The sequence below is a fragment of the Ranitomeya variabilis genome, chromosome 6 (genome assembly GCF_051348905.1).
Source record: "Ranitomeya variabilis isolate aRanVar5 chromosome 6, aRanVar5.hap1, whole genome shotgun sequence".
NCBI classification, from domain to species: domain Eukaryota; kingdom Metazoa; phylum Chordata; class Amphibia; order Anura; family Dendrobatidae; genus Ranitomeya; species Ranitomeya variabilis.
In genome coordinates, this window is record NC_135237.1 from 511,618,624 (window position 1) to 511,645,360 (window position 26,737).

The 26,737-nt window shown below is 44.0% G+C and overlaps 2 protein-coding genes across 3 annotated transcripts in view; one reads left to right on the top strand and one right to left on the bottom strand.

The window, feature by feature from the left end:
• Positions 1–20,025, bottom strand: part of PTDSS1 (phosphatidylserine synthase 1) — a 71,294-nt gene extending 51,269 nt beyond the window's left edge. The window contains exons 1-2 of the mRNA XM_077270929.1: positions 19,735–20,025; positions 15,025–15,101 (exon numbers count right to left, since the gene is read on the bottom strand). Of these exons, the coding sequence (XP_077127044.1) occupies positions 15,025–15,101; positions 19,735–20,010 (353 nt within the window). The 5' untranslated portion in view covers positions 20,011–20,025. The remainder of the gene's footprint in view (positions 1–15,024; positions 15,102–19,734) is intronic.
• Positions 1–26,737, top strand: MTERF3 (mitochondrial transcription termination factor 3). Of its 2 annotated transcripts, XM_077270931.1 has the most exons (7): positions 1–139; positions 7,676–7,970; positions 8,288–8,440; positions 11,566–11,755; positions 21,167–21,238; positions 22,809–22,970; positions 26,364–26,737. In XM_077270931.1, exons 2-5 carry the CDS (start codon positions 7,682–7,684, stop codon positions 21,177–21,179), a joined length of 645 nt encoding a protein of 214 aa, XP_077127046.1. In that variant the 5' UTR covers positions 1–139; positions 7,676–7,681; the 3' UTR covers positions 21,180–21,238; positions 22,809–22,970; positions 26,364–26,737. The 2 variants fall into 2 exon arrangements, with proteins under 2 accessions (XP_077127046.1, XP_077127045.1); XM_077270930.1 differs by lacking the exon at positions 26,364–26,737 and having other exon boundaries at positions 7,676–8,024; positions 22,809–22,946.

Genomic DNA, 26,737 nt, shown 5'->3' on the forward strand with positions numbered 1-26,737 from the left:
GCCGCAGCTAGGCAGTGTGTAAGGATAGTACGCAAGAATCCCCCCCTGCGGGTACAACGTGGTACAGTCCAAACAGGAAGTGCTCCGCTCTGCTGGTACCCACGTGGGCAGGGATCTGCGGAGGGCACGAGCGGAGGAGGTGAGGTGAGGTGTGGGGGCTCGGGTGGGCACGAGCGGAGGAGGTGAGGTGTGGGGGCTCGGGTGGGCGCTGCTGCTCAGCTCTTCTGTCTATAGAACTGAAGGATTATTATCTGGTCAATGTCACCTGCAGATGGAATCAGCACCACTGTGGGGTCGGAATCAGTTTGTTTCTTTCGGGGGTGTTTTTTTTTGGGGAAGGGGGGATTTAAAAAAAAGCCAAAAAAAGCTACAAATGTAACTACACCATTTACATTATTTTTTCACCGGCTGTGATAAATATTCAGATATAATAATAATTGATAATATTGCATTATAAAAGCACCCTGTACTCGCCACACAGGCCCACACTCTATGTGCCCTTACCCATGAGCCATCTTTACAGGTAATATGAGGTATATAGATTACATTGATTCTATAAGATGGCGGTGAGGACCGCGTCAGCGATGTTACATGCGCCTGTGATGGCTCTTTGTAGTCCTGCCTGGTATCACTGACAGTGCAGCCTGCACCGCACCTCCAACCTCTGCAATGTTTATGCTAGTATTGACAGCGGTATCTAAAGGGTTAAAGAAGTTGCTCACTACTGGACAACTTCTCGTACCCCTCGCTCGGCCCCCATAAACTAATAAAGCCTGTACTCCCCTCCCGTGCCGGTGTCATTACGGTGCGTCGGTGCCCGCTCTCCCCGGGGTTGCCGGTGTCATTACGGTGCGTCGGCGCCTGCTGTCCCCGGGGTTGCCGGTGTCATTACGGTGCGTCGGCGCCTGCTCTCCCCGGGGTTGCCGGTGTCATTACGGTGCGTCGGCGCCTGCTCTCCCCGGGGTTGCCGGTGTCATTACGGTGCGTCGGCGCCTGCTCTCCCCGGGGTTGCCGGTGTCATTACGGTGCGTCGGCGCCTGCTCTCCCCGGGGTTGCCGGTGTCATTACGATGCGTCGGCACCTGCTCTCCCCGGGGTTGCCGGTGTCATTACGGTGCGTCGGCGCCCGCTCTCCCCGGGGTTGCCGGTGTCATTACGGTGTGTCGGCGCCTGCTCTCCCCGGGGGTGCCGGTGTCATTACGGTTCGTCGGCGCCCGCTCTCCCCCGGGTTGCCGGTGTCATTACGGTGTGTCTGCGCCTGCTCTCCCCGGGGTTGCCGGTGTCATTACGGTGTGTCGGCGCCTGCTCTCCCCGGGGGTGCCGGTGTCATTACGGTGCGTCGGCGCCCGCTCTCCCCCGGGTTGCCGGTGTCATTACGGTGCGTCGGCGCCCGCTCTCCCAGGGGCTGCCGGTGTCATTACGGTGCGTCGGCGCCCACTCTCCCCGGGGTTTGCGTGCCGTAGTTGTGACATGTGACCCCCGGCGCCCAATCAGCGCTGTCCCCGCCTCCTGTCAAATTGAGCAGGAAGAGGAAGTTCAGACTTCCTCTTCACGTGCGATTTGTCCTAAGGCGAGGACAAAAACTCATCGTCTTATGGTTCCAGCAAAGTGGACGGGATTTCTAGAAATCTCCTGCTTCGTTCTTACTCGGTGTGACCTGGCCTGCGGGGCGTATTTCACATCCGCTACATGTCAGTTTCTCTTGCTGAGATTTCTGTGCAGATTTTCCTCTTTGACTTAAATTTAGATGCGGAAAATCTCCAGGTAAAAAAAAATGCACGTGCGGGTTTAGTGCATTTTCACAGCGGAAACTCATTAAAAACATATGTGATCCGCACATGACTATATCAATAAAGTTTTGTCAAAGCCAAATACCCGGAAATGTCAAAATCAAAGCAGTTTTATTTAAAACATGACACCTCCAAACAGAAACAAAAACTGCAACATCAAAAGCGCCATAAAAATGCACAAATAAAAACACAAGTAACCGGGTGGCGCTGCAGAGTGTCACTCTCCAGATTGCTGGGGATCTGACTGCTGGGACTACAGATGGGCACAACTTACTATGAGGGTATGTGCACACGCTGCGGATTTTGCTGCGGATCTGACGCTGCGGATCCGCAGCAGTTTTCCCAAAGTTTACAGTACCATGTAAACCTATGGGGAAAAAAAACCGCTGTGCACATGCTGTGGAAAAATCCGCGCGGAAACGCAGCGGATTATTTTCCGCAGCATGTCAATTCTTTGTGCGGATTCCGCAGCGGTTTTCAACCTGCACCAATAGGAAAGTGCAGTTGAAAAACCGCAGAGGAATCCGCAGAAGAAACCGTGAGAAAATCCGCAGTGAAAACCGCAGTGGTTTTGCACTGCGGATTTTCCAAATCCGCTGCGGAAAAATCTGCAGCAGAATCCGCAACGTGTGCACATACCCTTAGGAACAACCCAATAATTCTTTTCTTACAAATCTGTCCTGGGCATGCAATGATCGCACAAAGTGGCCTTTTACAGGTTGGAAAAAAAAACATTTGCAACACGTCCGTGGTTTACATGTCCACGCAAAAGTGTTTCCTCTGCACTTTCTACCAGTGAGTAACACAAGAAAAAGGGAAACTCTAAATATAAAGAGACCCAATAGAGAGTATCTTAAGAAAAGTATAAATTTTATTAAACAATTAAAATCCAATAATCCGTGGCAGAGTAAAGCTAGCCAAGCAGGATAGGAAGGTGCACGTTCACCACATGAATGATAGTAATTCATGCGCACTATATGGCACTTATTTGCAATGCCAAATGGATAATTAGAGTATAAGCTCACTATTAGAAGCCATATCTAGTCAGGGAAATCAGAGCTTATTGCATAATAAATACCATACACATATTTAAAGTGCATGTGCATAAAGATAGTATATAACACAGCTATTAGCAATCCACATATGACCTCGTATAGCCAATAAAAAAGTTACTGCTTAGAATCTCCATACAATCAAAAGCAAGTGCAAAGGAATGCTAGGCAGAGGAGAATGAAGGGTGCAAAGCTGCGTTGTTAGACTAAAGTGCATATCTGGAGCAAAATCGTTTGTTCAAAATAAATTCTGTATGTATATAATACCGACATGTGGTGAGAGACCTAGACCCCAGCCTGCCGCCTCAACGCACGTTTCGCCGATCTTCGTCACCAGTTGTAAATTTAGGATGCGGGTATCCTTTCTGGTCTTCCAGGTGACATTCTACCAGCAAACACTAACAAATAGCGTTGCAGATATGAACTCTGCACATACAGCTCTGCACATACAGCTCTGCACATACAGCTCTGCACATACAGCTCTGCACATACAGCTCTGCACATACAGCTCTGCACATACAGCTCTGCACATACAGCTCTGCAGATACAGCTCTGCAGATACAGCTCTGCACATACAGCTCTGCAGATACAGCTCTGCGCGCCTTTTGTTTTTCCTGGAGAATTATGTTGCGAATATTGTGACGCATTTTGTAAGGCCAAACGTGATTTCACCAAACCTGAGCCGTGCACCTGGGAGATCATCGCATGGCCAGGACTGACCTGTCAGCTTCTCGTAGAAAATAATCACGATTGTTAATCAGTCACAACAGCAAGCAGAGGTCTGTAAGAACTCGGGGGAATTGATGCACAGATTAGACAATGGCCAGAAATACTTAATACATGAGGGTAGCCATACTTATTGGATAGAAGTAGACTTATGGATCTTCTGGTTTTCCAACTTGGCCCTACACATTGGGTCAGGTGGCTTAAAGGGGTCTTCCCATCTCCAAGATCCTATCCCAGTATGTAGTAGGTGTCGTAATAATATTAGCAAATGCCTCCAGTTAGAAATGTAGTATAGTTATTCTGCTTCACTACGTCTCTTTCCTCATATACAGGCATTGCAGGACCTTAGGTATCCATGGTTATGACCACTGTTATAATGACAGCTAGTGCTCGTAACCATGGATACCTAAGGTCCTGCAATGCCTGCACATGATGAAAGAAACACAGTGAATCAGTAAAACTATACTACATTTTTAATTGGAGGTATTTGCTGATATTATTATTACATCTACTACATATTAGGATACAATATTAGAGATGGGAATACCCCTTTAATTTCACAGTCCACATATTGACCGCAATGCCCAGATTGACTCTGGGACTGCTGAGCTGAATTTCCAGCCTCATAGGCCTTAATATGATGTAGTAAGTTCAGGTCAGGAGTCCAGATAGCAGTATTGGGTGGGTGAAATAAAGCAGTCTGAACCCGGCCTTATAGAGGTTCCCGCCCCATAGCGGATGGCAGAGCGCGGCTATTTCTGGGAGTCCTGATTAGCGGAGGGGCATGTGGTGGTCTGAGGAATCTGATGCGGACTTGTTACCCCGAGGCTGCAGCTGTGGGCATCGCAACCCAGCTTAGCTGACAGCTGAGTATGGGAAAAGTGGCAGCAGTCCCCCGGTTACCCCCTATGTTATATACAGGGGTCTAAAAATACAAATAAATAGCTTGTTTAACCAGTAAAGCTGCAGCCGGCGGTGGATTCTCACTGAGCACTTCAGAGCCATACTCTTGGGCGCAGTGGTGGTCCCAGCAGCCAAACCGCCAGCAATCAGAAAGTTGGAGCCCATCACATGGATGTGTGATAGAACAACCCTGCAATGCTGAACAATTGTTTTTTGTTTGGGGTTTTTATTTTTTTGTAAGGCTGACAGATTAAGAAGAAAAAAAAAATTATTTTTTTCTTTTTTGTTTTATTTCTCAAGTGGAAACCATGTCGGCAAACACTCCAGTTTCTTTTTCATTTCCTGAAGCAATTTTGGAAGAGTTGTGTTTTTTTTCAGTTTTTGTCCTGATGTGTTTCTTTGCAACTTTTTAATTGGACAGTCCTTAGTTTGGAGCAAATTCCATCAGTACCTACTTCAAAGAAGGGACATGCACTTTTTTTTTTTTCACACCAGACGTTTTTCATAACCTCCTCAGGGAGAAAAAAATATCACTAAGGCTACGTTCACATTTGCGTTGTGCGCCGCAGCGTCGGCGCCACAACGCAAACAAAAACTCAGCAAAACGCTGCGTTTTGCGACGCATGCGTCCTTTTTTTGGTTGATTTTGGACGCAGCAAAAATGCAACTTGCTGCGTCCTCTGCGCCCGGACGCGTGCGCCGCAGTGACGCATGCGTCGCAAAACGCAAGTGCAACGCATGTCCATGCGCCCCCATGTTAAATATAGGGGCGCATGACGCATGCGGCGACGCTGCGGCGCCGAACGCTAATGTGAACGTAGACTAAGAAAACTCCTTTTATGAACGTCGCAGAGAATTTAACATTAACGTGAATTGGAAGAGTTTTTCAAAAGTTTTTGAAGATCCTCTCTTTGTGAACTAAGCCGAAATCTTGATTCACTCATGGCCGGTGCTTATAGACTCTTAAGAGCTTGCCATGGCCACCCACCTACACTAATCGATGGGGTGACGAAATTCGCCCTCTCCCTGTAATCTTCTATGTACCCCCACCTGTGCTGTAAACGAACATATGTTGGGGGGGAATGATTTGTTTGGTTTATCTAAACCCTAAATGCTACATCAATCCCTTAATGTTTTATCATAAGTCCGCAAACAGTGTTGTGCACACCTCAAAACATACATATTTATACACAATTCCCCATTGAATATTTTTTAGGGGAAAAAAGGAGGCATAGGCAAGAAAATAAATTTTGAATAAAAACTTCTCTTTAATACAAAAATTGATAAAATACAATGCTACAAAACAAGAGAATCCTCTATAAAAACAAACCGCTAGGGACTACATCCTAATATGGTATAATAAAGTAGCAGCAACAATGAATACAAAAAAATGTGTAAACAGCAAAATAGGGCACTATGTGTGAAAAGACCTTAAGCCTCACAATGCCTTACAAGAACGGCTGTGTATAAAGGTACCTTCACACGAAACGACATTATAACGATATCGCTAGCAATCCGTGACGTTGCAGCGTCCTCGCTAGCGATATCGTTTCGTTTGACACGCAGCAGCGATCAGGATCCTGCTGTGATGTCGCTGGTCGCTGAATAAAGTCCAGAACTTTATTTGGTCGTCCGATCGCTGTGTATCGTTGTGTTTGAAAGCAAAAGCAACGATACCAGCGATATTTTACACTGGTAACCAGGGTAAACATCGGGTTACTAAGCGCAGGGCCGCGCTTAGTTACCCGATGTTTACCCTGGTTACTAGCGTAAAATGTAAAAAAAACAAACAGCACATACTCACATTGCGTCCCCTGCAGTCTGCTTCCTCCTCTGACTCAGCGCCGCAAAGTGAAAGTGAAAGCAGCACAGCGGTGACGTCACCGCTCTGCTCTCACTGTACGGCGCTCAGTCAGTCAGGAAGTGGACGCAGGGGGACGTGAATGTAAGTATGTGCTGTTTGTTTTTTTTAGATTTTACGCTGGTAACCAGGGTAAACATCGGGTTACTAAGCGCGGCCCTGCGCTTAGTTACCCGATGTTTACCCTGGTTACCAGGGGACCTCGGCATAGTTGATCGCTGGAGAGCGGTCTGTGTGACAGCTCTCCAGCGACCAAACAGCGACGCTGCAGCGATCGACATCGTTGTCGCTATCGCTGCAGCGTCGCTTCGTGTGAAGGTACCTTAAGGTATTAAATGGATAAGAGACACATCTAAATATCCTGGAACACATGTTCCTGAAAATCCCATACACAGCCCTGAGTCTGTGGATAATCCAATTAATAATGTAACGGCATGCTAAGCTACACAGCAGGTACGTAATAATGTGCCCTAATACACCAAAGTTGCTAAAAAGGTATAATTGCCAAAGTGCAAATAGTTGCTGGAATTAAATAAACTTACATGGATGTAAATAGGAGTGTCCCGCCGCGACCCCGACAGCGCCGTTTCGCCGACTGGCTTCCTCACATAAGGGGCATGCGGAATTCATTCTAAATGATGGGATGCATAATGTATGCTGGTTTTTTTTTTTTGCGGTTTTATAGCGAAAAAAACGCGAAAAATCAGCAACATGTGCACAGTCTTAAAGTCATGTCTCAAAATATAAGATTATTGAAACTGTACCTTTTAAACAACAAAAATAAAAAAAATGAAATGCTAGAATGTTTCAGTCAACATATCCCTCCCCCCTATCAAAATAAAGAAATCTATATAAAGTGATCAAAATGTTAAATTTTCTCCAAAATTGGATTAATAAAAGCTATAGCTCAAGGATACACACAAAAAAATAAGCCCTCACACAGCTCCATTTATGAAAAAATATAGCTACTGGTCTCAGAAAAATGGCGGCACAAATGCAAATTGTTTTTTTTTTTCCTACAAGCTTCAGAATTATTTACATTTAGTAATGCCAGATCATATCCCCACAACACAATGTCATTGTAAAAACAAAGCCCAAAAAGTAATGGTGAGATTGTGTGTGTGTGTGTGTGTGTGTGTGTGTGTTTTCACTATTTCACCCCAATTGGAATTTTTAAAAATCTTTCTCTGTACAATATACAGTAAAATAAATGGTGTCCATCATAGGGCTATGTCGAAGGAAAAATAAAAAGTTATGGCTCTTGAAATAAGGAAGCAAAAAATAAAAATGTCCAGGTGTTACAAAGGATAATCTAAAGTTTCCTTTTTTCCTCGATTTGCTTAGTGAAGGATGGCTCTGAGCATCTGTCGGAGGAGCGCCGGATCCCTGCTTTCGGCTCTGCGTCATTTGCCGGTCGTAGCCCCTAGGCAGCTGAAGACTGATGATCTTTTTTCATCACTTCCATTTTCTGTTCTACAAAGCACAGCGAGCAGAAATATTTTCCAGTCTTGGGCTGTCTGTACACAATCCGGCTCCGAGGACGGCGTAAAGATCCCTCACCCAGAAAACAATCTGCCTGTCATCAGCCAAAATCAACAGGAGACCAATGTAATACCCCGAGTGGAAAGGGATCCAGAAGGTACAAAAGCGCTAATCGACCCCGAAAACTGTGGCGCCCATGGAAGTCAAAAAGGTGGACGGATGAGTGGGCGGTCGTTAAAGGGTTGATTGTGACTTGTAGGATCGCTACTTCCAATAGGTGGCGCTATAGAGTCCAATTTGCCTACTTATGGGGAGAATTAATAAGAAGGTGGCCGTGCATGTTCGTGGCTCTCTCCATTCATATCTATGGTAGTCAGCTGAGAGTATATTATGATACCCCTGTATATTGTGTCTGTTTTTTTTTTTAATAACTCGTGGAAGCGTCTCATTTTTGTCTCTTTTTGCCTTTCCAAGCACTGGAGGATGTTCCTTCTTTATCTCCTCTGGATGCGATGACAGAAGACGAAGTTACGGCCATGATTCCCGTTCCTGCAATCCCTCCATCATCCTTTACACTTCGAGACTATGTGGATAGCTCGGAAACTCTACAGAAGCTGGTTCTGCTGGGTGAGTGGGCGCCCGCTAGCTCCAGCTAGTTCCCTGATATTCTCAGCGCCATTTCTAAGGCTATATTTTGTTTTACAGCAGTTTAGATTAGGGGTATTTTCTGACATTAGCCGCTGTATCCACCCATCATTTACTGCCAGTGTAGAAAATCGTAAAATTGCACACCATATATGCAGATATACAGCGCATACAGCAAAATGTCTGTGACGTACGCACCAACATGCTCGTAGGTTCCAATGGGAGTCTGCCAGCAGAAAAAAGACTGTTCAAACCATGCACAAGTGCTCACTGCAACTTTGGGTGGCCGAGCAGTTCAGTGCTTCTTCCCACCTACTTATTCGGGACCTACTTTTCTCAAGACCCTGAAATCAGAGATAGAAGGAAAGCAAGTAGGTAGAAAGGTGCACTGAACGGCTCCGCTACTCCAAGGGTGCACTGTGAGCGCCTGTGCTTGGTTTGAACAGTCGTTTTGTGCTGACAAACTTTTTAATTAGCAGAAATATGGCAAAAAGATGTTCAGCTGGGATGCATCACGACCGATGCATTTGTTAAATGGGGGTTGTCACATGATTAATGAACATTTTAATGAATAGATGTGGAACTTATTTGTATTCCAACAATAGGATGTACTAAAGAAATGTTTCTGTGCTGAGATCTTATAAGTGTGTACAGCTGGCCACGGGAGAAATAAGTGATAATACAGATAACATAGAAACTGCTTTCTGTGAGGTAACGCATTTCCCTGCCTGTTTTATCACAGGAGCAAGTGTTTATTAATTTTTTTCTGCACCTCCAGTCCCAAGTTCAACATAAGTGAAGTCAGTGGCATAAGAGCGGAGCAGCAGCCGGGGCGTTTACCTGACTGACTTGATTTATGATCAGCTTAGGACGAGATGCAGAAGAAACAATCACAGGAGCGAATGTTTTTTCCCCATCTCTGTCCGGAGCTCATCATAAATTAAGTCACTAAGGTATTGCTTCATTATTGCCAATATTTTTTGTGACATTGTTCTGATGCTGATTCTTTAAATATCATCTTATCATAAAATTGAGAAAAAAAAGAGAAGAACGTGGCCTAACAGTTGTGTAATGCAGTGCGCATGTCGTTCCGCTATGTAGGTCACAGTAACTTAAACTGTTTAATGAGTTTGAGAGCCCGGGATGCGTCAGTGATGTGATTTGCTTACCTGTACCTGGATATTAGCTACATATGGCTGACCATATATATTAGATAGACGCTGTCCAAAATCTAGTGTAGCCCACCATTCTCTCCTGACGCCTCCCCCTTACACTGTGTGGCCTAGTGTGCCTGTGCTCTCAGTAGGAAAAGGGGAAGTAAATTCATCTAGAGGGCAAAAAAATGGATTGGATTTACTCCTCTTCTTGGACATCTGCCGCCGGGGGAGAGTCTGGAGGGTCCCAATACACATTACATAGTCTGTCAGCCTACTGAAATTAGTGGATTAATCTAAAGCAAATCAATAATTGCTGTGACCACCCTTTGCCTTCATTAATTCAATTCGGTACGCTTGCTCCCAGTTTTTTAAAGGAACTCGGCAGGGAGGTTATTCCAAACATCTTGGAGAACTGACCACAGATCTTCTATGGATGTCGCTTGTGCAAAGCCTTCTGTCTCTTCATGTAATCCTGGAAAGACTCCATGATGATGAGATCAGGTCTCTGTGGGTCCATATCATCACTTCCAGGATTCCTTGTTCTTCTTTACACTGCAGATCGTTCTTAATGACATTGGCTGTATGTTTGAGGTCAAAATAAATTTTCGCGCTAAGCAGACGCCTCCATGATGGTGATGCAAGATGTATATGGAGTAGTATCTGCCTGTGTTTTTCACCAATGAGGAAACTATTGAGCCTCAACTTCATTTCCTGAAATTCAGTGCCAAACTTACAAGGACCCTCCACCATGCTTCACTGTTGCCTGCAGACACTCATTATTGCATCACTCACCAGCTATTAAGCGAACAAACTGCTTTCTGTTACAGACAGATATTTCACATTGTCACCATTTTTCTGCACCCCCAGTTCCTATGTTTTCATGCATAGTTGGCTTTGTTTCCATGTCAAAGGTATGACTTTTTTGGCCACAATTGTCCCAAGGAGACCACTAGTAGCCGGACTTCTCAGTAGACCAGTGTAGCTGGGTCCCACTGGTTGCTGCCAGTTGAGCTGATGGCACTGCTGGACATATTCCTATTTCGAAAGTTCGTCAGCAAGATGTGACTCCCAACTGCTGCACAAAGTTTCACTGTGTTTACAGTCCTCGGTGTTGGCCATTTCTTCGTGTTTCTTCAAAAGAGCTTGAACAGCACATCTTTGAAATCTTTACTTAGGAGACACCTTGCTGATGCAATATAACTAACCTGTGTCTGTTTCTGTGGTCATTCTTGCCATGGTGTATGACCTGTGTAGAGACAGAAGAACAAAATCTTGGAAGTGATGATATGGCCCCCACAGAGCTCTGATTTGGTCATCGAATTTGCTTGGGATTCTAGGAAAAAAAACCAGAAGGATTTGCACAAGCTTACATCCACAAAAGATCATTGGTTGGTTCTCTAAGATGTTTGGAACTGTCTCCCTATTGTGTTCCTTCAAAAACTTTCTACGAAGTTTACCTAGAAGAATTGATGCTCTTTTGAAGGCAAAGGACGGTCACACCAAATGTGATTCACTTTGCATCTTATTGATTGATCAATATAAACTATAAATTAACACTTATATTTTCTAAAGTATTCTCACTTTGCAGTATTTTTTCCACACCTGCCTAAAACTTTTACACAATAATGTAACACGTATGACCAGATTTAGTGTTCTAAGAAGGACATTTCCCAAAGCCCATGTTTATTTTAAAATAAGGAGCCTAAAATAAAGAGATTATCCATCTCCTACAACTCGCCCTTGTTCTTTACCGTTTCCATAATGTTGAACTGATCATATCGGATCAAATGTATTACGCAACACCCATGCAAATAAATGGGCTCTGAATGATGTTATCTCACACGCTTGTGGCATAACCTCAGGATAAATGTGTGCTAGATGGGGCAGAATAAGGATCCTTGTTTTATTGATGGTCATTTGTTTAGACAGAAAACACATTTTTATTCCCAGGTGTGGATTTATCAAAGCTAGAAAAGCGACCAAACGTGGGAACGTTTCTCTTGAAGTTGGACTTTGAAAAGGATATCAGTAAAATCCTCTTTTTCCTGAAAGATGTGGGTGTAGAAGACAATCAGCTGGGAGCCTTCCTGACTACAAATCCATTTATCCTCAGTGAAGATCTGGATAATCTGCATAAAAGGTATTGATCTAATATATTATCAATTACTGACGTGTATGGCAAATCCAAGGAACGCCCCATAAACGTCTGATAGATGTGAGATTCAGCAGTGCCTGGCCATTATCGGAAGTAATCCCTGCATGTGTTGTGGGTGTTGTACAACTTCAAGACAAGGAGCCGCGGGGATTCGACCATATATTTTGAGCACGCAGACACTGTTAACACCCGAGAATGGACGGGTAACACCTTATCCCAGCACGCTCGCTCATCACTAATGACTATCAGACATTTATCAGGTGCAGCCAGTACCAATTATAAGGCACTATTGAGTTTAGGCCATCAATCTTTCATAGTACTTGGGGATCCGATTCATCAAACAATTTGTGAATTTTTGTGCAATACTTAGTTTGCCGTTTTTACGCCAGGTTAGCCATCCTTACGCAAAGTGAGCAAAACTTAGTGGAACGAGCGTGATCCAACAAATTCGTCATAATTCACACCACAAAAGTGCCGCAAACTACACCAGTAATTTACGAGGCGCACAGTTATTAATACATTCGGAGCATCTTAACCCAGTGGACTCTGTATCAAGACCGACATACAAAATGCTGGAATTCATTATCTCCGGACACACTGCGCTAGCTTTAGGAAACAATTTAGGATTCCGACTTTTTTTTTTTTTTTTTGTTCACATTTTCATTGTGGCTTGTGTTCTTCTTCTCTGTCAGATCGGTAGCAGCGCTTCCTACGCGAATGTGAGTAGATACGCATTAGACTAATGTTGGTTGAACCTGTCGAGATTGACAAGTTCTGCCGACAATCCAATGTCTGCGGGGGGGCGCTAACCTTATCCCGACAGATGATATCGGGGGAGATAAGGATCAGGCGTGTCTGTTTTCAGACTGACTATCCTTTTGTTCCGATGAAATAAGGCTTCTTTCACACTAGCGTCGGGCTCGGCCCGTCGCAGTGCGTCGGGCCGAGGTTACCGACGCTAGCATTATATACGCCGCACAACGGGGGCAGCGGATGCATTTTTCCAGCGCATCCGCCGCCCCATTGTGAGGTGCGGGGAGGTGGGGGCGGAGTTCCGGCCACGCATGCGCGGTCGGAAATGGCGGTCCGTCGGCAGCAAAAAACGTTACATGTAACGTTTTTTGCTCCCGACGGTCCGCCACAACACAGCGCAACCGTCGCACGACGGTTGCGACGTGTGTCAATCCGTCGCAATGCGTCGCTTAATGTTAGTCTATGGGGAAAAAACGCATCCTGCAAGCACTTTTGCAGGATGTGTTTTTTCGGCAAAACGACGCATTGCGACGGATTGCAAAAAACGCTAGTGTGAAAGTAGCCTAAGCCACCTCTTAAAATGTCTGTCGACAGCTCTCTCGTACCAAACGTTCATGTGTAGGGGAGACTTGGGGGAGACAACTGCTGGGTCAATCACCATTGTTTGGCTGACACCATTTTATGGCTTATGGGGCCCTATAGATTCCCCTTTTTTGTTATTTTAGGTTTGAACACTTAACAGGGTGAACTTCGGTATCGTGTGCACAGTGTCAGGATGCACCCTGTACTATTAGTTATGACATATTTATTCCATTTTTATATAACTCTTCACATTAAGTTCCAATATAGACAGGGATTTTACCCATAAAAAATGTCTCTTTTTTTGTAGTGTTATTGTAATTGCTGCAAAACTGCAATTTCAATATTCACCAATAGGGAAAAAACACTTTAAAAATCATCTGTGTAGCTTGATAAACAGTTCTTGCTGCTGTAGTAGTAGAAAAAAATTGTTTTTTTTTTCTATGTAAGTACGCATTTCAACGCCAAACAAACGTCTTTTTTCCAGTTAAAAAAAAAAAAACATGACCTTTTCAACATTAATTGATTCCAGCACCACCATTGTAGCTTTAGCCCACAGCTCTATGGTTAATGGAAATTGGTTTTAAAGTTGACAAAATGTCTACCAAAAATAAGATTTAACGGGATCCCCAATACAATTAGTTGAAAATTGTGATTGCTCGAGTCCCACTGCAAAGATCCTTAATGTTTCTGAGATGGTGGGGACCAGAGTCCCCATTGCGAATCAAGTGGTCCTAGACGGTGAACGGAGGGGCGGTCCTAGACGGTGAACGGAGGGGCGGTCCTAGACGGTGAACGGAGGGGCGGTCCTAGACGGTGAACGGAGGGGCGGTCCTAGACGGTGAACGGAGGGGCGGTCCTAGACGGTGAACGGAGGGGCGGTCCTAGACGGTGAACGGAGGGGCGGTCCTAGACGGTGAACGGAGGGGCGGTCCTAGACGGTGAACGGAGGGGCGGTCCTAGACGGTGAACGGAGGGGCGGTCCTAGACGGTGAACGGAGGGGCGGTCCTAGACGGTGAACGGAGGGGCGGTCCTAGACGGTGAACGGAGGGGCGGTCCTAGACGGTGAACGGAGGGGCGGTCCTAGACGGTGAACGGAGGGGCGGTCCTAGACGGTGAACGGAGGGGCGGTCCTAGACGGTGAACGGAGGGGCGGTCCTAGACGGTGAACGGAGGGGCGGTCCTAGACGGTGAACGGAGGGGCGGTCCTAGACGGTGAACGGAGGGGCGGTCCTAGACGGTGAACGGAGGGGCGGTCCTAGACGGTGAACGGAGGGGCGGTCCTAGACGGTGAACGGAGGGGCGGTCCTAGACGGTGAACGGAGGGGCGGTCCTAGACGGTGAACGGAGGGGCGGTCGTAGAAGGTGAACGGAGGGGCGGTCCTAGACTGTGAATGGAGGGGCGGTCCTAGACGGTGAACGGAGCCATGGTCGCATATGTCTGCTACTCTTTCAATCATGGGAGGATTTATGACACCAATTCTCATGATTTGGGCAGCAGGCTCAGCAACTGGGAGCCCAAGTGATTGTTCATTTATCTTGGTTGTGTGACAACCTCTGTGAGCGGGATGGCTATTACATCTGTTGGTTTAGACGCCATAAAACATGACTTCTTTCTGTGGTACCAAGACATTGGCAGCATATCCTTTTAAGTCCTGGAAGATGTGAGGCGCGGCCTCCATGGATTTTCTAGCATTTCCACAGATGCTCTGTTAATTGATCACCAGTAACCAAGGTAAAACCAGGCACATTCTGCCCAGTGCTTCAATAGGGGGGATGCAGAGGGACCCACAGTTGTACCGAAGTCAGTCAGGAAGCGATGGGATATGGCTGTGATCGCCATCATATCTAATGGTTGCAAAACTTCCGTGATACTTTTTCTAATAAAGTGAACAGGGGCATAGCACATCACATAATTTACCTGTTCTCAGCTGCCATGTGGTACAGTCTAGAAATAGACCTCGCCGGCTGACGTCCATGGTGCGTACTGTGCTCGCTCTGTAATGTAAGGGAGATTTTTAGCTTTGCCTTGTTCTACTTGACGTGTTAGAAAGTTTGATGCAATGCTTGGATCACAGTCTTATTTTTTTTTTAATTTTGTGTGTTTTCTGTCTTGGAAAAAATGAATAAATATTTAAATTGAACCTGTCAGTAGGATTTTTCTAAGTAAACTACAGACATTGTCAGGTTGGCCCTCTTACACTGATTAGAATGATATCTGGATGATGAAATCCGTCTTGTGGTTCTTGTGTAATCAGTGTTAGGTCTCATTTCAGGTAATGAGATGCCCGAACAAACATGTTCCTCATCATAGAGACAGATAGAGACTGTTTGTGCTTCAAGGCAGCCTGTAGGCAGTCTTCTCTTCCTGCTCTTAGCCGGAGAAACTAAGGAAAGACCTGTCTACAGGCCGCCGGCCCGAAGCACAAACAGGTTCTTCATCACAGTGAGAGACAGACTGTTTGTGCTTCGGGGCAGCCTGTGGGCAGGTCTTTCCTTGGTTTCTCTGGCTTAGAGCAGAAGGGAAGACTCTGTGTACAGTCCGCACAGGTATCTCATTAACTGAAAATCTCTAACCCTGATTACACAAGAACCACAAGATGGATTTCTTCACCCCAGGTATCATTTTAATTAGTGTAACAGGGCCAATATGACAATTCGTTTACTTTAACAAAATCCTGCTGCCAGGTTCACTTTAAAATAATTCATTGGTGTCCTGTATCTTCTCCCAGCTGTGTGGTGCCACTCCATACAACTCAAAGCTAGATATGGATCCCCCTGGGTGTGCTGCCCCCTAACTCCCATACGTAGAGTAGCAGCGCTTTAGCCCTGGTGGGATGTTCACTGATCTCTTCAATGAGCTTCCGCTTTTTAGATATCATGGAGGTCCCATCCTGAAGACCCCTATGGGAATATTATTATTTGTGCTACTGCCAATAAATCCTATTAATTTATAGAACGATGAGTTGCAATATCAGACGGCCCATAAAAGAGTGAGGAGAAATAATGTTGGAAATTTACGAAGATAAGTGTGCCACAATTCCCACTGAATATGCACCTAAAAACCTGGGATACATGTCCTGCTCCACATTTATGTGTTTTAGACACTTTTTTGGGCAATTAGGTAGAGGCTTAAAGTGTGATCGTGTACTAGTTCACTTTGTGTACCCAACAAGGTTACGCTGAGCGCTCCTGAGTGCATTTTTGGGGCAAAGACTAACACACCTTTATCATAAACCATGCCTACTTGTTGGGCATTAGAAAAAGTTGTCTTTTTATTTCAAGGCAGTGGTTTTGGGGGGCACAAATGATGCCAGAATTCTGGCGCTTGTATTATATCTGTCCCATTATCTGCGTTAACAGTTCAGTGGGATGTGAGCACTTTATGGCAGCTGCAATGAATGATGGTCAGAAAGGAGTCCACAGACTCAGAGAATTAAGTGAGCGCTGACCCTACAGTACATGGGATGATTTCTGTCCCATGATTCCGGGTGAAGGCCGCTGCGCGCCCCTATCTCTCCGGCATGTGATTCTTGATAACCTTGAACAATGGCTTGTAGATGACTAGCTGCAGAGTTTCGTGGAAGCCTGCGCGCTTGCTGTAAGGAAAGCACCGGCGTGTTTCCTCATCCTATAAGCTGTTCTGTTCCCGACGGTGCACTCGAAACAAGTCCGGACAAATGTGTGTGCGCTCTTATCAGAATTCCTGCCAAAATTGACACAAAGCTTCTTGTTGTACGGAGCGATTATAGGAGGTGAGAGCCAGCAGCCGGTTCCACAATAATGTAGGGTGTGTGCTCGCAGGTGGATCATGAACACACACGCTTATCTCCGCTCGTTACCATTCTCTTCCCCCAGAGCAGCGCTCCGGCGTCACCGGTACATTTTATTCTCATGTTTCACTTGTATACAATTTCCAAGTAATGAATTTGGAGTAATCTCATAAGCTGGCAATACTAGTCAGTCTTATTAACACTTACTTGGTCAAAGGGAAATCCTCTAACTACCGGTATTTGAAACCATGACATGACTAGTACTGTACGAACAAATGGCGCTTTACTCACTCTCCCCGGGTCCAGCACGGATTCCCCGCCGCTGTTCTCTGTGTCTATTATTATCTGCAGGGCTGCCAGGCGTCTTTTCAGCATTTTTTTTTTCTGCAGCAAAACCTGATCTCTTGGCAGGAAAGAAGCTGCAGAAAAAAAAAATGTTTTTCTTGTTTTTTTTTTTTTTTGTGCATTTTTTTTTTGCGGCAGTTTTGGCATGCTGATAAAGTTTAGTGTTGAAAAAAAAAGTCCTATTCCATAGAATCCGGTTTTGGCACAAAAAAACGCATCAAAACATGATACCAGCCTTTTTTTCAGCATTTTTTCACCACCCATTCAAGTCAATGGGTGAAAAACGCTGAAAGAAGTGACAAGCTCTAAAGAAGAAAAATACAGATGACAAAAACCAATGTGTGTGCATGAGATTTCTGAACTGTCATAGGCTTTGCTGGTACTGTAAAATGCAGCTGAAAATTAGCATAAAAAAAACGGATCAAAAACGCTCACTGTGAACTTGGCCTTAATATAGGTGCCCGGTCAAGCTTGAGTCTCATATTTATTAAGTCTTTATAACTGTATGTATAACCTTTTGTTTTGGGGTCCATTGCTTATTTCATGCAGTTATAGATGTGTGAAAAGGACAAAAAAAAAGTTAGCCTATAGTAATTAAAGGGGATGTACAGCCGCCCCTCTCCCCCCCCAGTTACATAATCTTAAGTGTAACATAACCTACTAATTTGTAGCACAAACTCTACTTAATTTCCTCCACAATGTGATGCCTTCCCCTTAAGATGAGAGCGGGGAGAAGACAAATAAAGCTCACACACTTGCTAAATTTCCGAAGCCTCGTCTTCTCCCCATTCTCCTCCCACAATGTAAGCGCCATATCCTGGAGATAAGAGACAGGTGAGTGCCGCAGACGTCTATCTCACTATTGACAGCGCTGTAGCCAGTAACTGAGCTCAGGGGCTCTGCCAGAGTCACGGACAGGAGCCGATTAGTGCCCCTGATCTCATTGATTGGCTGCAGCAACAGAGACTCGATGCTGGACCTGGGGAGGGTAAATAAAACAGGTTTTATTTTTTAAACATACTGCAGCTGGGGGACATGGATTATCAGAAACCAGTAAATCCTTTTAACGCTAGAGACTTTTAGCAGCTAAGCTCGCTGGCTATTCATGCTGAGGTTCACGGAGTAGGAAGTGCACACAAAGCACCAGGAAAATCACATAGGTTGACGGCTTGGTGCTGACACACATTTTTTACTTACCGTACTTTTGATGACTTGCTCATATACCTTATTATGACAGGTGCCGTAATCTTCTGGCGGCTGCTCCAGTTCCAGTTTGGACATCTTCACTTCCAGCTCCGTGCTTGATACATGACATTGTTTCCTGTGTCTGTACATACCCAGAGTTATGTGTGAAGGGGGCTGGCTGACGGCTCTTTTTCGATAACTAAACCAGCCCTCTTCTCTTTTTGTGGTCAATGCATAAACGGAGGCGGACAATGGCTTAGCTGCTTAAATGAGCCGCCAGCAAACTCTGGTTATGTATATCATGTGTCAATGACAGGGCTACCAGGACTCGAGCAGCTACCAGAGGATCAGGATCAGGACTTCTCTCATGCTGCACCAGTTTTCTGGAATGCTCTTTCTCAGACAATCTGGTTAATTCCCAGTATCCACAGTTAGAAGCGTGCCCTAAAAACATAGTTCTTTAGACTGGCCTATCACCTCACTAATCTAACTATGGTAACTATCCTCTGTTCTCTTCCACGCACTCAGCAGCACTTTATACCTGTACTGATGCACACACTGGCTGGTGACCGGTTCATGCAGCGTTATGTGAAAACCCTATTTAATAAACTGATGGCTGGACCGTACAATACAAGCACCTCATTTTACCTTTTTATACCCCCCTCCTATTTTTTTTTAAAGATTGTAGCTTGCGAGCAGCGGGGTTCTCACTCCTGTTGGTATATGTTGGATTATGTGTTACTCTGTAATGTCTTCTCTTCTTTGTACAATGTAATGTGTTGTGGAATATAGCTGGCGCTATAGAAATTAAAATGATTATTGTGTTATTACCCGGTGTAAGTGACTAAATAACACCAGGTGCCCTCTTTAAATCCATTTTAATAAGATCCACACATTGCTACAGTGGCCCAGAAGTATAGACCATCTTCTAGGGTCCTATGACCCCTGTGATACGCTGCATGCAGGGCTTATTGGGGGAAACGTAGGCACTTGTGGCCCTCTCCAGAGTAAGTCTCGCCTCCTGGAATGACCCAACATGTTTTATGGAGCCCCCCTACTGCAGTGATGCCATATACCTCCATAATCTCCCATCCTATCAGAGCATGAGAACAGGAAGTTTTCTACTAGACCTTTGTCATATTCTCAGTCTTTGGTCCTTTAAATGGACGCATCCCTGTGCCGCATCTCAAAATAGTTTTCTGCTCACAACAAGAAACCAGATCTCTTTTTTATAATCAGGGGTAAGACGTCTTCATTGAGCAGCGAGCACCTTCTTACACCTGCCTGCAGTTTACTAGGTAATGTCTTATTGTTGTAGGGTGGCTTACCTGAGCTCTAAAAAATTCAGCAGGCATGCGATTGCAAGACTTGTCTCCCGCGCCCCTTATTTGCTCAACTTTTCTGTGGAAAGACTGGATAATCGCCTGGGCTTCTTCCAGAAGGAGCTGGGACTCAGCGGGGAGAAGGTAAGAAGGTGCTGGCTTCCCGTCCGCCGCCCAGTGTTTCCTGGGTTTAGCTTCTCGGTGAATGGCGCCACCTACAGCAATCCCTGAATACCTGGAAAAATAATTGGGGGAGAAGTGTGGGAAGTGTAAGCCCCTCATGCCCACGAAGTTGGTTCTAAGTTATCTGTTTTTCTGTAGTTGTTCATTGACTCATGAAGTCCTTTAGGCTTTCAAGATCTCTGCTTGCTGTCAGTCAATAAACCGTTCGTCTGCCCGTCCCGTCCTGCAGTCCAGACATTCGTTATTTATATATTTTTGCTCATATTGTATAAAACATGTTTCCATAAGAGCAAGATTTTACATTTACGACAATATTTACCATTGTTACTAAAAATTTAACTATAGTTTAGCAAAACTTTTGGCATGTTAGGAGTTAGTGGGGGTCGAGTTGCTGAGACCCCGTGCTAATCACTAAATGAAAGAGTTTTTATTTTTCATGTATAGAACGTTCCCGTAATGTATGGTCTTTTTTTCTTTTTTTTTTTAGCCCCAAAAAAGATTGGTGACTTGTCTGTTTTTGATCCGAGTAATGGATCAAATGAAAGCTTGCAAATCTTTTATTATTATTATTAATATATTTTTTTTTTTTTGTGTCGAGGAAACGTGATAATGGATAAAACTGAAACAATAATGGAGGCAATAGAATTGTTTTTTTTTTTTTTATTATTATTATTATTATTATAAATACAGGAAAAGAAGCCTCTAAATGAGGACTAAAGTTAAGCTCATGTGTAACTGCAGCCAGGCACCTATTCGTAAAAATGTTTTTGGCAGAATTCTGCCATAAAACTGCTTAAAATGTCAGAAATATTTTGTGCACCTTGTAGCACAAAGACTTTATGACTTTTTTTTTTTATTCTAACCCCTCCAATGTTTTCAGCTTAGTTAGGAAGCCCCATGTGAGCACGGCCACATCATAAAATAACTTAAATTGTAACAGAAATGTTCTGTGCAGCAGCTGAGAGTTGCACCAAATGCTTTTAGGGGCACACGCTTTTTAACAAATTTGTAGCATCTTACTCCAGCGCGCCCTTCCCAAAGACTGGTGAGCAAAATGGCAGTGTTGGGGTATGTACACACATGGCATTTTTGCTGCATATTTTACCTTGCATCTCTGGTGCATGAAATTCTCCGTGTTTACCAGTATGACCATAATCAATGAGCGTTCTGAAATTTCGCGCCCTTGCTGTGTTTTTTTTTTTCTGCAAGTAATATATGCTAAGTTTTGTGTATATTTCTTTTGCCTTTTCTGCAGACTCGAGAATTAGTGACACGTCTTCCAAGGATGATAACTGGCAGCCTGGAACCCATAAGAGAGAACCTTAAGGTAGCGGAGGAAACTTTCCATTCTGTTTTCACTTCTCGTTTCATTACTGCAGCAGATCAGTTTCTGGGAGGCGGATGAGGTTACAAACATCTTATCTGTAGCAAAGTAATAATATAATAATAACTATAAGTTAATGGTAGTTGGGGACATCATTTCGGCATGGTTAGAATGGTAGGACTTAAAGGGGTAATATTAATATATATTATCCAGGACCATATCATTTTTTTACCACAGGCCTAAGAACTAACAGACCGGTGGCTGCTAACTACCTACCTGTTGTGACAGATACCGATCTCTGCCGGCGAATTCAGTGGCTTCTGCTGACATCACATCGACATAGCGGCTTCTCCTCTGCTTTTTTGAAGGGACATCACGGCTGACATTATGCTAATTGACAGCTGGCTCCCCACTGCCTAACTGCAGGGAGGCGGCGGTCAATCAGCTTGACATTAGAGCGGCTCAGAAGACAATCTGCTCTATTGACATGGAGCAGCTGAATCGCCTACAGGAGCGGTTGGTGACAGCTCTGAGCCGGCATCAGGTAGAACAAGCAGGTAGTTGCCTATGTTAGCTTTTAGGCCCATTGTAAAAAAAAATATGTACATATGTATAATTTAAAAAAAAGTCCTGGACAACTCCTTTAAGCATTTGCACGGTCCCCAGTTCTGTAGAGATCACTTCTTCGCAGTGATCTCTTTATCCTCACAGGCAGACTTACAATGACCGGCGTTAAAAAGCATATGGTACATTTTGTCAAGAAATTTTCACCTCCTTCTTCCTCCTCTTCCTGCACATGTTAGAGAGCATGCCTAAAACACTCTAGTCAATGAATCATTTTATGGCTGAGGCTTCTTATGTCTTTGTGTCTGTGTTTAAAGACGACCTTTCACCAAATTTTTCATGTTGAAATGGGGACACAAAGTCATAGTGGTCGCAGAGCAGAATAAATCTTTATTATCTCAACCAAGCTGATTGTACATGGGTGGCAATAATCTGAATGTCAAGATAAGCTAATCTAATTAATATGACATCTTAAATATCTAAACAATCCCAGCCTGGCATCAGATCATTGCCCCTACAGTATCTCTTCGGTAAGGTTGACGGGAAGATATTTTGCTATATGCGGCAGGTCACTGAGAACCATCCAACTCCAATCTGGACTTTATGCAATTATTGGATTTTAGATCTTAAAAGCGACAGCCACAATTAATTAAAAAAATAATACAAATTGTGATGCTTTTCCTTTAAAACCATCCACATAGAGCGCCATTACATTTCTGTATGTAGATAATTAATTTGGTTTAGGCTGCATTCACACAGCCGTCTGCTATCCTTTTAGTTTTTTTTTCTCAGACCGCACAGTGATCCATGGGGTTTCATTGAGGCATACTGACATTAGTTTTAAATATGAGTCCATGTCTATGGTCAGTGAGACTCAGAACCCGTCTTATTCTCGTCCGATCTGCCATTAGAGTCTATGAGGATTCATGTAAGGCCACGTTCAGTATTTTACATCGGTATTTGTAAGCCTTAACTTTATTAAATTATTTATTTCTATCCGTTTTTCTAGGTATTTGAAATAGAATTTGGATTTCGTAAAAATGAAATACAACAAATTGCTCTAAAAGTCCCCAAGATGTTAGCTGGTAACAAGAGGAAACTTACCGAAACCTTCGATTACGTGCACAATACGATGGGGATTCCTCACCACATGATCACCCATTTCCCACAGGTAAAGATCTCCTACTCACATCACGTGAGATTGTAAGAATGACTATCGGGGTATATTCAGACGCGGCAGATTTGTTGTAAAATTTTCTAAAACCAAACATCAGTTCCATACATGAGAATGGTATGAAGCGGTGACTGTTAACATAGCTGCTTCGTTGACGTCACGTCTACAACCACTGCAATCACCGGGCTATGCTGTGTACCTCATCAGGACCCCCCAGGCTCTAAATTGAGGCTGTAACATAGGTTGGGCAATATGGCTGCTTTTTGGTCATGTGAGTTTAGTCAGATATTTTCATGGCTCTTAAAAATAAGACTTTTTTAAATATATAATGTGCCTAGGAACTAACAGGTAGGTGATTGCTAACTACCTGCCTCTCGTGCCCGATGCCGATCTCTGCCAGCTCAGTAACGTCACAGACCGCTCCTGCTGATGTCACGTCAACAGAGCAGTGGCTTGTCATGCTGATTGACAGCCAGCTTACTGATGCCTAACTGTAGAGAGACAGTTGTCAATCAGCATGCCGCCGGCGGTCACGTCCTGTTGACAGAGCAACCCGGAAAAAGAGGAGCTGCTCTGTTGACGTGGAGCAGCTGAATCACCTGCAGGAATCGGTGACCGCTCTGAGCCGACGCCGTATAGAACAGGCCGGTAGCTGGGCCCATTTTTTGAACTACCCTTTTAAGCCTTACAGTGGGGCAAAAAAGTATTTAGTCAGTCAGCAATAGTGCAAGTTCCACCACTTAAAAAGATGAGAGACGTCTGTAATTTACATCATAGGTAGACCTCAACTATGGGAGACAAACTGAGAAATAAAAATCCAGAAAATCACATTGTCTGTTTTTTATCATTTTATTTGCATATTATGGTGGAAAAAAAGTATTTGGTCAGAAACAAACAATCAAGATTTCTGGCTCTCACAGACCTGTAACTTCTTCTTTAAGAGTCTCCTCTTTCCTCCACTCATTACCTGTAGTAATGGCACCTGTTTAAACTTGTTATCAGTATAAAAAGACACCTGTGCACACCCTCAAACAGTCTGACTCCAAACTCCACTATGGTGAAGACCAAAGAGCTGTCAAAGGACACCAGAAACAAAATTGTAGCCCTGCACCAGGCTGGGAAGACTGAATCTGCAATAGCCAACCAGCTTGGAGTGAAGAAATCAACAGTGGGAGCAATAATTAGAAAATGGAAGACATTCAAGACCACTGATAATCTCCCTCGATCTGGGGCTCCACGCAAAATCCCACCCCGTGGGGTCAGAATGATCACAAGAACGGTGAGCAAAAATCCCAGAACCACGCGGGGGGACCTAGTGAATGAACTGCAGAGAGCTGGGACCAATGTAACAAGGCCTACCATAAGTAACACACTACGCCACCATGGACTCAGATCCTGCAGTGCCAGACGTGTCCCACTGCTTAAGCCAGTACATGTCCGGGCCCTTCTGAAGTTTGCTAGAGAGCATTTGGATGATCCAGAGGAGTTTTGGGAGAATGTCCTATGGTCTGATGAAACCAAACTGGAACTGTTTGGTAGAAACACAACTTGTCGTGTTTGGAGGAAAAAGAATACTGAGTTGCATCCATCAAACACCATACCTACTGTAAAGCATGGTGGTGGAAACATCATGCTTTGGGGCTGTTTCTCTGCAAAGGGGCCAGGACGACTGATCCGGGTACATGAAAGAATGAATGGGGCCATGTATCGTGAGATTTTGAGTGCAAACCTCCTTCCATCAGCAAGGGCATTGAAGATGAAACGTGGCTGGGTCTTTCAACATGACAATGATCCAAAGCACACCGCCAGGGCAACGAAGGAGTGGCTTCGTAAGAAGCATTTCAAGGTCCTGGAGTGGCCTAGCCAGTCTCCAGATCTCAACCCTATAGAAAACCTTTGGAGGGAGTTGAAAGTCCGTGTTGCCAAGCGAAAAGCCAAAAACATCACTGCTCTAGAGGAGATCTGCATGGAGGAATGGGCCAACATACCAACAACAGTGTGTGGCAACCTTGTGAAGACTTACAGAAAACGTTTGACCTCTGTCATTGCCAACAAAGGATATATTACAAAGTATTGAGATGAAATTTTGTTTCTGACCAAATACTTATTTTCCACCATAATATGCAAATAAAATGATAAAAAAACAGACAATGTGATTTTCTGGAATTTTTTTTCTCAGTTTGTCTCCCATAGTTGAGGTCTACCTATGATGTAAATTACAGACGCCTCTCATCTTTTTAAGTGGTGGAACTTGCACTATTGCTGACTGACTAAATACTTTTTTGCCCCACTGTATACATGTATTTTGGGTGGCGGTGAATGACTGAAATTGCAATAAATTAAATTGTTATTTAGACCAAATCTGCTGATTAAATGGGAGCAAATATGTGGTCATCTCTAATTTTGGCTGAGTAGAACTTCTGAATTGTATAGATTCGATATAATGAACTCATTCATTAATACTGGTATTCTCTACGCCAGTCTTAGTGAGTGGGTGTGCAGGAGTAAAATGCGCCAAATTCATTAAGAGGCACAGCTTATTGGAGTGCACCTCCCCAGAAATTTTACTCCAGTCATGGCACTGGAGTACATGTCTGGTGTAAGTTGTATCACCAAAGTGGCTTAACTTTTAAAGAATTTGTGTGCAGAGAATCGCCTCGCCTTGGCCACACTCTGTTTATTTTTGCGGATCTGGCCAGGATTGGCATGAAAACGGAAAAAGTCATAACTTCTATTTGTGTTAAAAAAAAAAAAAAATGTTACAACTTTTCAATGTGTTTTACACTAGAATTGTGATAAATTGGAGCTGTAGACTTCTATGGGTTTATTCAATCCTTATACCACAGTTTTGAGTCAGAGGTAAACGAGACTATAGGGAATGAGGCAGGACATGCTAGGAAATCGGAGCAGCACCAGAGAAGTTCAGAGAACCATTGATCAGTAATGGCTACTCTGAAACACCCAAATATTTAGAATTGAGAGTCCTCAGTGGTTGATGCCATCTTTTAAGTTAGCCATTAAAAGGTAACAAATTGCAAGCTTTTGAGACTACTCAGGTCTCTTCATCAGGCATATGCCTGATGAAGGGACCTGAGTAGACTCGAAAGCTTGCAATTTGTTTCCATCTTTTTAGTTAGCCATTAAAAGGTATCAACCACTGAGGACTCTCAATTCTAAATATTATTCTATCTACTGGCTAACACGGTACCAAGATATATATCTTTCCTGTATCTGAAATCCCCGACACTCAGCTCGTTGTTATGAAGGTCTTTGCCAATAGTGAAAAATAATCTGTTTAGCTACAGAACATGGGAACATTTGATCCTCACTAGTCTCCACTTGCTCCATCCTTGTACAACAAGCATTACCGATGTCATTTTTGCTTTACAGGTGTTTAATACCAGACTTTTGAAACTTAAGGAAAGACATGAATTTCTGACATTTCTTGGAAGAGGAATCTATGACCCAAAAGAACCCAACTACGTCTCCCTAGATAAACTGGTGTCCATGCCTGACCAAACCTTCTGTGAAGAAATTGCCAAGGCTTCCACACGGGACTTTGAACAATTCCAAAAACAATTGTGAAGAAGCAACAGAAATCGCTATTATTCTGGTTATATCGCCTTTATATGTTTTGTATCAGACTACATGATTATTTATTTAGTAAGAACTAATCTAAAATAAATTAATAAGTGATCATTTTATAAATAATATTTGAGGGGCGTACACAAGATTTTGTAAAAAAAACAAACAAAAAAAAACAA

Bases quoted from the DNA above. Each gene is read 5' to 3' on its own strand.
- MTERF3 (XM_077270930.1), top strand. From the start codon at position 7,682: ATGGCTCTGAGCATCTGTCGGAGGAGCGCCGGATCCCTGCTTTCGGCT. The intron at 8,025-8,287 runs GTGGACGGATGA...TGCCTTTCCAAG, and splicing joins CGCCCATGGAAGTCAAAAAG to CACTGGAGGATGTTCCTTCT. The intron at 8,441-11,565 runs GTGAGTGGGCGC...TTTTATTCCCAG, and splicing joins ACAGAAGCTGGTTCTGCTGG to GTGTGGATTTATCAAAGCTA.